General features: G+C 48.7%; 1 protein-coding gene across 3 annotated transcripts in view; it reads left to right on the forward strand.

Annotated features, from left to right (window-relative positions):
- LOC115021024 (myotubularin-related protein 7-like) overlaps positions 1-12361 on the forward strand; it is a 35324-nt gene that overhangs the window by 3929 nt on the left and 19034 nt on the right. For 2 of the 3 annotated variants that reach the window (XM_029451177.1, XM_029451255.1), the window contains exons 3-8: positions 593-755; positions 1066-1223; positions 5824-5952; positions 9587-9721; positions 9918-10050; positions 10233-10342. In XM_029451177.1, coding sequence (XP_029307037.1) covers positions 593-755; positions 1066-1223; positions 5824-5952; positions 9587-9721; positions 9918-10050; positions 10233-10342 — 828 coding nt within the window. The remainder of the gene's footprint in view (positions 1-592; positions 756-1065; positions 1224-5823; positions 5953-9586; positions 9722-9917; positions 10051-10232; positions 10343-12361) is intronic. The other variant, XM_029451338.1, reaches the window with a different exon arrangement.

Consider the following 12361-nt stretch of genomic DNA (forward strand, 5'->3'; position numbering starts at 1 on the left):
GCCCCTCGCTACCACTCCCCGGCCTCTTCTTCCCCAGGTGTGGATACAAATACGATGCCCATTAGCTAGCTACACTGAAGACTGCTAAAGTCGCTTTAATAGAAATCGCCCCAGCATTTCAAGTTGGTATTACCTCACTGTTCGTGATGACGGATTGTGTGAGTGCTGAGTTTCCAGACACAGGAAGGAAAGATGCCACCCTTTCCCATTTAAAATCTCCTGCAAGAGGATGTGGGGGACACTGTCCTGTCCCTCTGGACCTGACGTGATAAAACAAGCATCCAGGGGTGTCAGATTTCACCCAACCGGCAGACTGTGTCTAGCAGGAACAAAGAAGACCGATTTCGATTAGCTTCTTTTTCTTAGCTCACAAGACAGATTACACAATAATGTGACTTGTGTGGATGCTGAGTTGGTTTTCATAGTGCTGATTGATATCACTAACTTCTGTACTTATATTAAAGCCTCCTTAGTTATTCACAAAAGGACCTGATAGAGAGAATGGAACATTGTGTGTATTTTGTTTGTGTGAATCATTGTGTTTGGTAAAGAATGTCCACAGTGGATAATAGGACAGATGTGTATGTTTCAGGTGTTGCACAGTATGGTTAGCAGTGTGGAGAGGCCACCCACCATCCCCACAGGAAGTCAGCTGATCCTGCGTTGTAAGGACTTCCGGGTCTTCCAGATCCTCATTCCGCAGGAGAGAGACTGTTTGGATGTCCACACCTCATTGGTCAGATTGTCACGACCAGGTGTGTGTGTTTATGTATGTGAGTGGTTAAATATGTGTTAAGAGTGATTTCATGAACACAGACACTTGTCTGTGTAGCAGGGTGTCAGGAGCAGGTGTGTTAGTGTATTGATTTTACAGTATGTGAAACCCATTTAAGGTACTGATTTAAAATTATTGTTGGGTCCTCTCTCCTCCTCTTCTCTCTCCTCTCTTCTCTCTCCTCTCTCCTCCTCTCCTCTACTCCCCTCCTCCTCTCCCGGCTCTTTTCATCTCCTCTCTCCTCCTCTTCTGTCTCCTTTCCTTTCTTCTCCTCTCATCTCCTCTCTCAGAGAAGTACAGTGAGCTGTACTGCCTGTCCTTTAATCCCAATGTGAACAAAGTGGAGAGAGAAGAGTCCTGGAACTTCATAGACCTCATGGATGACTACAAGAGGATGGGAGTTCCTAATAACTTGTGGGTTTCTACAGCGGCCAACAGTGAATACAGGGTCAGTCTATTTGTAACTTTTGGGTAAGGTGTAGAAAGTAGAAGAAGTAGAAAGTGTCAGGTATAAAAGTGTTTTTAAAATGAATGATGAGGAAATGATGGACGGAGAAGAGGGATAGTGCACTAAACAGTCTTTTAATTCAACCACAAGTGTTCTTAACAGACAGGTGCTTCGGCTGTTCTGCGGCTCTCCGGCGCTGTGGCACTGTGGTACTGTTGGACTGTGGCTCCAACTTCACAGCTGGGACCCAGCCTACTGCAAGAGAACAGAAACAGGCCATCACCATGCATTTATTATGTGACTGATTACCTGATTCCGCTCAGCTGTCTGGCCTCCAGTTGGAACACTCCCGTCCCTCCCCCAGCAGCCGGCGCCTTAACCACACCCCACTCCCACACACCGCCCGACTCAGGCCTAGCTAACTCCCCCCCTACGCCGAGCGAGAGAGGAAATCAGCCATGACCATCCGGTTACCCGGCCTGTGGATCACCTTGAAGTTGAACGGCTGCAACGCCAGATACCAACGGGTGATCCGGGCGTTGGCATCCTTCATGCGGTGGAGCCACTGGAGCGGGGCATGGTCCGACCAGAGGGTGAAAGAGCGCCCCATTAGATAATAATGCAGGGCGTCGACCGCCCACCGTATGACGAGGCACTCTTTCTCCACCGTACTGTAGTTAATAATAATAATAATAATAATAATAATAAATTGTATTTATAAAGCGACTTTCAAAGCTAAAAGCAATCTCATGGTGCTAGTTCACCTCCCGCTGAGCCAGCTTCCGGCTAATGTACAGTACGGGGTGGTCGACCCCCTCCACCTCCTGGGACAGAACGGCTCCCATCCCGCTGTTCGAGGCGTCGGTCTGCAAAACAAAAGGGACAGCAAAGTTAGGAGAGAACAGGAGTAGCTCCCCACAGAGGGCTTTCTTCACCCTCTCAAACGGCCGCTGATACGGCTCCGTCCACTGGACCGGATCTGAAGCACCCTTTCAGGTCAGGTCGGTCAAGGTATTGGTCAGCTCTGCGAACCCCGGAATGAACCGACGATAGTAGCCGGCCAGCCCCATAAACCTCCTGACCCTCTTTTTTCGTCTTGGGCGCCAGGCAGGCGAAAATGGCGGCAGTCATTTCTACCTGAGGCCGCACCTACCCGCCACCCAAGTGGTACCGCAGATACCGTACCTCCTTCCGCCCAACCTTCTTCAGGTTAGCTGTGAGCCCCGCGCTCCTCAGGGACTTGAGCACTGCCCCCACCTGCTGCATATACTGCTCCCACGTTTCGCTGTGGACGATAACGTCATCCAAGTAGGCGGCAGCATACGCAGAGTTGGGTACGCGTCAAATTTGGACACCTCATTAACCAGATCCAAAACACCCAGTGGCTTCCTGCCAAACAACAGCTCAAAGGGAGAAAATCCTGTGGAGGCCTGGGGCACCTCCTGCACTGCGAATAACAGAGGGTCTAATCCTGTGGTTCTTAACCTTATTAGAGGTACTGAACCCTGCAAGCTTCATCAGTGCATTCACCGAACCCTTCGTAATTGGAAAAATAAAATATGATTTCTTCAAAACATAGGTATATATTTTATTAGTGCACAAAATGAACCATGCGTCAGTTGCACACAAAATTCCTGTGTTCAAAGAACAAAACCAACAAAACATGAATTTCACACAAAAACATAACTCAATGAATATTTACTGCAAATCAATGTGACTTTTGCTGTTGCCTTTCAGATACAAGTTCAGAAATGCCCCTTCATCTTGGCAAGTGCCACTCTCATATAATTTTCACAAAAAAGTCTGTTCCTTTTCTTAGTTTTCATGTCTACCATCCTCGAAAAGGATTGCTCGCAAAGATACGTTGTAACAAACGGTATGAGTATCTCAAGGGCTTTCTTAGCAATAAGAGGGTATGGTACGATTTGGTGACACCAAAATGTTGAGAGTGTTCTGAAGAGTTGCTGTTGAAGCTGGCTCTGCTGGAGTTTAATGATTTCATCGAGGTATTCATCGTTGATATCTGCTGTCGCAACACTAAACGTGAACGGCTGTGGCTGTCTCACCCATGCTGGATATGACTCTCTGGTGGGGAAGTATCCATTGAGAGACTTTGCGAGCTCATCTAAGTGCATGGCAATTGCTTGCTTCAGCTCCCCAGGTACAGAAATATCTCCAATTCCAGACACGTCTTCGATCTTACTTACACAGTCGTCCAGCAGGGGAAAGTTTGCAAAGTTATTGTTCTCTGTTCGTCGTTTCCATAAAGGTAGCTTTTTTTTAAAACGCCTTCAGGTTTTCTTCAGGTTTTCTCCCTGTATCTCTCGATTGAGATGATTGAGAGCATCGAAAATATCGGCCATGTATGCCAAAATGAGAATGAACTCAGAATTTTTGAAGCAATCTGCGTGACAATGTTGGTACTCTCAAAAACTGGGCTAATTCCACACGCAAGGTAAAAACACGATTCAGCACCTTTCCCCGGGATAACCACCGAACGTTAGAATGGTACAGAAGTACCTCGAATTCAGAGCCCATTTCCTTACACAGCTCTTTGAAGATGCGGTGCTTCATAGCACTATTTCGCACGTAGTTCACACTACAATTTTTAATACTTCTGCCAGTTTTGGAGGCAAGGTGTTTGTTGCCAACGCATGCCTGTGCAGAACAGAGTGCGTAACAATGAAGTGTTGTGCTTCGGATTTCACCAGCGCTCCAAAACCGTCCCAGCATGGCTGGAGCTCTGTCCGAACAAACTGCAGAAACCATATTCCACGAAAGATCGTTGTCTCTGAAGAAGTCATCCACGAGTTTCTTCACATCGACTGCCTTGGTTGTTGTTGTAAGAGGCTTACAAAATAAAAAAATCGTCCTTTATCACGTCGTCTTTCACATAGCGCACGAATACAACAAGCTGGCTTAGGTTGGAAACGTCGGTGGTCTCGTCGAGTTGGAGGCTGAATTTTGCTGGGCTTGAAATCAGATCTGCAACTACTTGAGCCAAGATGTCATCGCTCATGTTTTCTATTCTGCTGCTGATAGTGTCATTTGAAAGAGGAATTTGGGATAACTTATCTTCAGCAGCTTTTCCCAGCATGATATTCGCCATCTTTAATGCAGCTGGTTGTACGAGTGTTTCACCAATGGTGTGTGGTTCGCCCTGCTTTGTGATCAGGTACGCAACTTCGTACGATGCTGTGAGGATCGGTTTGTCGATGGGTACAAAGCCGAGAACAGGCAGAGTAGCCTTTTCATTGAATCTGGCTCTCTTCACCTTGAATTCAGCGAGCATTGTGTTCTTGTATTTCCCATCTCCATGCAGCTTTAGGAAGTGTTCCTTTAGTTTTGCCGGTGCTAGACTAGAATTGCTCAACTTGGCATTGCAAATCATGCATTGAGGACACCGACTCCCATCACGTTCCTTTTATACACGTGAATCCATATTGTACGTATTCGTCCAACCACTTTCTTTTTTGGCTCGACATAGTTAGTATGAAGGGATTGAAAGATTAAAAGAAAATCACAAATGACGTACAATCACAACAGCCACAAGTCGACTACTGAGCGCACCAAGTTACCTGCAGCACAGATATCAAAGCCAAGCAATGAGGCTACACACTAGTCCTAATGGAGCGGACGCCAAGTAATCCGTACAGCTCGCGTAACGTGCATGACATAAAGGACGTGCCCTGGTCAGTTAAGATCTCTTCGGGATCCCAACTCGGGAGATAACATGGAACAGTACCTGCGCCACACTCTTTGCCGAGATGTTACGCAGTGGCACTGCTTCCGGATATCGCGTTGGTAATCCACTAGAACCAACACAAAGCGATACCCCCGTGCACTCCGGTCTAATAGCCCGATGAGGTCCATGCCAATTCTCTCGAACGGAACCTCAATTAAAGGTAGTGGACACAACAGCGCTTTTGGGGTTGCCGGCGGGTTGACCAGCTGACATTCGCGGCAGGATGCACACCACCGCTTCACGTCCGCGCGAATGTCCAGCCAATAAAATCGGGCCATGATCCAATTAAGTGACTTGTCGTACCCTAGACATACCGGACATGAGGTTATGGTGAGCTGCCTGGAAAACTGTTTCCCGGTGGCCTTTCGGAACCAACAACTGTGTATTTACCTCCCCTGTTTGTGTGTCACGGCTCACACGATACAGCCTGTTCCTTATCACCGAAAAGTGGGGGTGTGTCAGTGCGGCGTTCGGGTGTAGTGGGGAGCCATCCACACACACTACTTGCTCGAAAGCGTGATGGAGGGTCTTGTCTCGAGACTGCTCGAGGGGAAAGACCTCCACCGGACGTAACGTCGTAAATAATTTCTCCTATTTGAAGTTAATGTACTTGCAAGATTCTTGCTGTTCGGAGTTGTGTCCTCATGATTGTTTGCACTTTTTGTAAGTCTCTTTGGACAAAAGTGTTAGCTAAATGAACTGTATTGTAAATGTAATGTAATATTAGGCTGATGGTCGATTAGTTTGCGAAATTAGCTGACGTTGTCACATTCGTGGTGGACAGATACATAGTTCAGTAACAGTTTCTAATGTATATGGGGTCACCAATGTTACAACATGTGTGTCCTCTCCCAGGTGTGTGATACGTACCCATCAGAGCTGTTTGTTCCAAAGTCGGCCACACCTGCCGTCATTGTGGGCAGCTCAAGGTTCAGGAGTCGAGGACGATTTCCTGCTCTATCCTACTTCCACCAGGATACACTGGTCAGACACATACACACACACACACACACACACACACACACACACACACACACACACACACACATACACACACATAAATATATGTGTTGGATGATTGGACTGTTAACTTACCCTTTGAGATAGAGTTGATTGATAACAGAATTATCCACATAATTAAAATCATTTGTTAGAAATAAGTGAGGTTTCATAAAACCTTTTCTTTCTACTGATGCCAAGGGAAGAATCTTGAATAGTTCTCCATCCATCCATCCATCGTCTACCGCTTATCCGGGATCGGGTCGCGGGGGCAGCAGCTCCAGTAAGGAACCCCAATCTTCCCTTCTCCGGGCCACATCCTCCAGCTCCGACTGGGGGATCCTGAGGCGTTCCCAGGCCAGTGAGGAGATATAATCTCTCTACCGAGTCCTGGGTCTTCCCCGGGGTCTCCTCCCAGCTGGACGTGCCTGGAACACCTCCCTAGGGAGGCGCCCAGGTGGCATCCTTACTAGATGCCCGAACCACCTCAACTGGCTCCTTTCAACGTAAAGGAGCAGCGGCTCTACTCCGAGTCTCTCACGGATGGCTGAGCTTCTCACCCTATCTCTAAGGGAGACGCCAGCCACCTGTCTGAGAAAACCCATTTCGGCCGCTTGTACCCGTGATCTCGTTCTTTCGGTCATGACCCAGCCTTCATGACCATAGGTGAGGGTAGGAACGAAGATCGACCGGAAGATCGAGAGCTTTGCCTTCTGGCTCAGCTCTCTTTTCGTCACAACGGTGCGGTAAAGTGACTGTAATACCGCCCCCGCTGCTCCGATTCTCCGGCCAATCTCTCGCTCCATTGTCCCCTCACTCGCGAACAAGACCCCGAGGTACTTGAACTCCTTCACTTGGGGTAATGGCTCATTCCCTACCCGGAGTAGGCAATCCACCGGTTTCCTGCTGAGAGCCATGGCCTCAGATTTGGAGGTGCTGATCCTCATCCCAACCGCTGCACCCTCGGCTGCGAACCGATCCAGTGACTGTTGAAGGTCACAGACCGATGATGCCATAAGGACCACATCATCTGCAAAGAGCAGCGATGAGATCCTCAGGTCACCGAACTGCAACCCCTCTCCTCCACGACTACGCCTCGATATCCTATCCATGAAAATCACGAACAGGATTGGTGATAAAGCGCAGCCCTGGCGGAGGCCAACATTCACGGGAAACGAGTCCGACTTACTGCCGAGTATCCGGACACAACTCTCGCTTTGGGCGTACAGGGATTGGATGGCCCTCAAAAGTGACCCCCTCACCCCATACTCCCGCAGCACCTCCCACAGTATCACCCGGGGGACCCGGTCATACGCCTTCTCCAGATCCACAAAACACATGTAGACCGGATGGGCGTACTCCCAGGCCCCCTCCAGGATCCTTGCGAGAGTGAAGAGTTGGTCCGTTGTTCCACGACCAGGACGGAATCCGCATTGTTCCTCTTCAATCAGAGGTTCGACTACCGGCCGAACCCTCCTTTCCAGTACCTTGGAGTAGACTTTACCAGGGAGGCTGAGAAGTGTGATACCCCTGTAGTTGGCACACACTCTCTGGTCCCCCTTTTTAAATAGGGGAACCACCACCCCGGTCTGCCAACCCCTAGGCACTGTCCCAGACTTCCACGCAATGTTGACGAGGCTTGTCAACCAAAACAGCCCCTCAACACCCAAAGCCTTCAGCATTTCTGGACGGATCTCATCAACCCCTGCGGCTTTGCCACTGTGGAGTTGTTTGACTACCTCAGTGACTTCCATCAGGGAAATTGACGATGATCCCCCATTAGCTTCCAGCTCTGCCTCAACCATAGAGGGCGTGTTAGTCGGATTCAGGAGTTCCTCAAAGTGCTCCTTCCACCGGCCGATAACCTTCTCAGTTGAAGTCAGCAGGGTCCCACCCTTGCTGTACACAGCTTGGATGGTTCCTCGCTTCCAGAAGCACCTTGGTGCCGACCGAAAGTCCTTCTCCATAGCTTCTCCGAACTTCTCCCACACCCGCTGCTTTGCCTCTGACACGGCAGAAGCTGCTGCCCTTCTAGTCCTTCGATACCCTGCAACTGTTTCCAGAGTCCTCCCGGATAACATAACCCGGAAGGACTCCTTCTTCAGTCGGACGGCTTCCCTGACCACCGGGGTCCACCACGGTGTTCGAGGGTTACCGCCCCTTGAGGCACCTAAGACCTTGAGACCACAGCTCATCACCGCAGCTTCAGCAATAGAGGTTTTGAACATCGCCCACTCAGGTTCAATGCCCCCAACCTCCACAGGGATGGCTGAAAAGCTCCGCCGGAGGTGTGAGTTAAAGATCCCCAGGACAGGTGCTTCCTGCAGACGTTCCCAGTTCACCCGCACTACCCGTTTGGGTTTACCAGGTCTGTCCAGAGTCTTCCCCCACCCCTTGATCCAACTCACCACCAGATGGTGATCAGTCGACAGCTCCGCCCCTCTCTTCACCCGAGTGTCCAAAACATGCGGCCTCAGATCAGATGATACGATTACGAAATCGATCATTGACCTTTGGCCTAGGGTGCTCTGGTACCACGTGCACTTATGAGCATCCTTATGTTCGAACATGGTGTTTGTTATGGCCATTCCATGACTAGCACAGAAGTCCAACAACAAACGACCGTTCGGCTTTAGATCAGGGAGGCCCTTCCTCCCAATCACGCCTCTCCAGGTGTCTCCATCGTTTCCCACATGTGTGTTGAAGTCTCCCAGCAAGACTACGGAGTCCCCTACTGGAGCCCCCTGCAGGGCTCCATTCAGGGTCTCCAAGAAGGCCGAATACTCAGAACTGCGGTTTGGGGCATAGGCACAAACAACAGTCAGAGTTTTCCCCCCCATAACCCGAAGGCGTAGGGAGGCGACCCTCTCGTCCACCGGGATAAACTCCAACGTAGCGGCGCTCAGCCGGGGGCTAATGAGTATCCCCACCCCGGCCCGACGCCTCACACCTTGGGCAACTCCGGAGAAGAATAGAGTCCAACCCCTATCCAGGAGTACAGTTCCAGAGCCAAGACTGTGCGTGGAGGTAAGCCCCACCAGATCCAACTGGTAGCGATCCACCTCCCGCACTAGTTCCGGCTCCTTCCCCCACAGAGAGGTGACGTTCCACGTCCCCAGAGCCAGCCTCTGCTGCCCGGGTCTGGTCCGTCGAGGTCCCTGACCATCACTGCCACCCGTGTGACAGCGCACCTGACCCCAGCGTTTTTTCCCATGAGTGGTGGGCCCACAGGATGGATGGATGGGAGGCACCACGTAGCTTCTTCGGGCTGTGCCCGACCGGGCTCCGTGGCAAACCCGGCCACCAGGCGCTCGCTGTCGGGCCCTCCCTCTGGGCCTGGCTCCAGACGGGGTCCCGGGCTTCCTCCGGGCAGGGTCTCTCCTTTCCTTTCCCTTTCTTTCATGAAGTCGTTTTTGAACCATTCTTAGTCTGGCCCCTCACCTGAGACCAATTTGCCTTGGGAGACCCTACCAGGAGCACTAGGCTCCAGACAACACAGCTCTCAGGTTCATAGGGACACACAAACCTCTCCACCACGATAAGGTGATGGTTCCCAGAGAGGTGAATAGTTCTGTACTCATAAAATGTGTAATGATGAGGATGTTTTATTGTCATACAGGCAGCAGTGTGCCGGTGTAGTCAGCCACTGTCCGGCTTCAGTGGGCGCTGTCAGGAGGATGAGATGATGCTGCAGGTCATGATGAAGTCCAACCCTGGCAGTGACTACATCTATGTGGTTGACACCAGGCCCAAGGTTAGAACCCCCCCCTCCCACACACACACACACACACACACTCAAACATTTCCTCACTCACACATCCAAGTATAGCTACAGTAAGTAAGACAAATATACTATGAGCTAATATTCTCATATACAGTACTCTCTGTGTGTGTGTGTGTGTGTGTGTGTGTGTGTGTGTTTGTGTGTGTGTGTGTGTGTGTGTGTCCAGCTGAACGCCATGGCAAATCGAGCAGCAGGTAAAGGCTACGAGAACGAGGACCACTACACCAACATCAAGCTGCAGTTCATTGGCATTGAAAACATTCACGTTATGAGAAGCAGCCAGCAGAAAATCATTGACGGTAAGAAGAAGAGCGTGTGTGTCAAGAGAAAATTATACAAAGACGCAGTGTGAGATGGAGAAAGGCAAACAGCTGTGAAGAGGAGGAAATGTTCAAGTGATCACACAGAGCTGCTATCAGTAAATACACAGACTTCCTCTGATAGCATATCTTCCTATTTTGTCTCTCTCTCTTCCATGCAGTGGGTGAGATGCGATTTCCATCCATGACTGATTTCCTGTATGGTCTGGAGAACTCTGGTTGGCTCAAACATATTAAAGCCGTACTGGATGCTGGGCTCTTCATAGCCAGGGTGTGTACACAGCAGACTCAAAGCCACGCACAGGCAGGCGCTCAGACACGTTGCACTGACACATACTGTATGTCATCTGTAAACTCATGCAAAACCAGGTTTAGATACAACAACAAATTCATGAAGATCTTTTCAAGCTTTGGAGATAAATATTAGGTGACAATATGCCTCATCAAATCAAATCAAATCAAATTTATTTGTATAGCCCAATATCACAAATTATACATTTGTCTCAGTGTGCTTTACAGACTGTACAGGTTTACGACATCCTCTGTCCTTAGACCCTCGCATCGCACAAGGAAAAACTTCCTAAAAGAAACCCCAAAATTAAAGGGGGAAAAATGGAAGAAACCTCAGGGAGAGCAACTGAGGAGGGATCCCTCTCCCAGGACGGACAGACGTGCAATAGATGTCGTGTGTACAGGATAAACAACATAGTACAAATACAACATTTGACAGAAATTATGTTGTGTTGGAAAAAAAAAGAGAAAGTATGGATGAATCCAGGAAAATGTCAATAAGGCTTCCCGGTGTCCAGCAGGACCAGGTCAGCAGGCGCTGTCACGATTCATGATCCTGACGTAAACTTTATCAGTGGCAACCTGCCACATGAGAGACAGACACTCCGGGGATGATACCCCGGATGGTGAGTTAGTAACATACATTTACATAAATGCATACAGATAGAGAGGGAGAAGAAGAGAGGGAGGGGAGGAGAGAGGAAGAGAAGGAAGAGAGCAGGGAGGTGTCCCCCGGCAGTCTAAGCCTATAGCAGCATAACTAGGGCAACCTGAGCCAGCCCTAACTATAAGCTTCATCAAAAAGGAAAATCTTTAGCCTACTCTTAAATGTGGAGAGTGTGTCTGCCTCCCGAACACAAACTGGAAGCTGGTTCCACTGGAGAGGAGCTTGATAGCTGAAGGCTCTGGCTCCCATTGTACTCTTAGAGACTCTAGGAACCACAAGTAACCCTGCAGTCTGGGAGCGTAATGCTCTAGTTGGTTTATAAGGTACTATGAGATCTTTAAGATATGCTGGAGCCTGACCATTAATTGATTTGTAAGTCAGGAGAAGGATTTTGAATTCTATTCTGTATTTTACCGGGAGCCAGTGCAGAGCAGCTAATACAGGAGTAATATGATCCCGTTTCCTTGTTCTTGTCAATACACGTGCCGCTGCATTTTGGATCAACTGAAGAGTCTTAAGCGACTTTTTGGGACAACCTGATAACAATGAGTTGCAGTAATCCAGCCTTGAAGTAACAAATGCATGGACTAGTTTTTCTGCATCATTTTGAGACAGGATGTGTCTTATTTTTGCAATGTTACGTAGATGAAAGAAGGCAGTCCTTGAGATTTGTTTTATGTGGGAGTTAAACGACAGATCTTGATCAAAGATGACGCCAAGATTCCTTACAGTGGTGCTGGAGGCCAAGTTAATGCCATCCAGAGCTTCTATGTCATTAGAAAATGCGTTTCAGAGGCGTTTAGGGCCAAGTATAATAACTTCAGTTTTGTCTGTGTTTAACATCAAAAAGTTGCTAGACATTCAAGTTTTTATGTCCTTAAGGCATGCTTGAAGTTTAGCCAATTGATTGGTTTCATCTGGTTTAATTGATAGATATAATTGGGTATCATCCGCATAACAATGAAAGTTTATAGAGTGGTTCCTCATAATATTGCCCAAAGGAAGCATATATAAGGTGAATAGAATCGGTCCAAGTACAGAACCCTGCGGAACTCCAAGACTGACTTTGGCTGTCATGGAGGATTTATCGTTAACAAGTACAAATTGAGATCGCTCAGATAAATAGGACTTGAACCAGCTTAGTGCAGTTCCTTTTATGCCAACACAATGTTCCAGTCTCTGTAGTAGAATGTCATGATCAACAGTGTCGAAAGCAGCACTGAGGTCTAACAAGACAAGAACAGAGACAAGTCCTTTGTCTGATGCCAATAGAAGGTCATTGGTAACTTTCACCAGTGCCGTCTCTGTGCTATGATGAACTCTAAATCCAGA

Source organism: Cottoperca gobio, chromosome 1, assembly GCF_900634415.1.
Source record: "Cottoperca gobio chromosome 1, fCotGob3.1, whole genome shotgun sequence".
Taxonomy (NCBI): domain Eukaryota; kingdom Metazoa; phylum Chordata; class Actinopteri; order Perciformes; family Bovichtidae; genus Cottoperca; species Cottoperca gobio.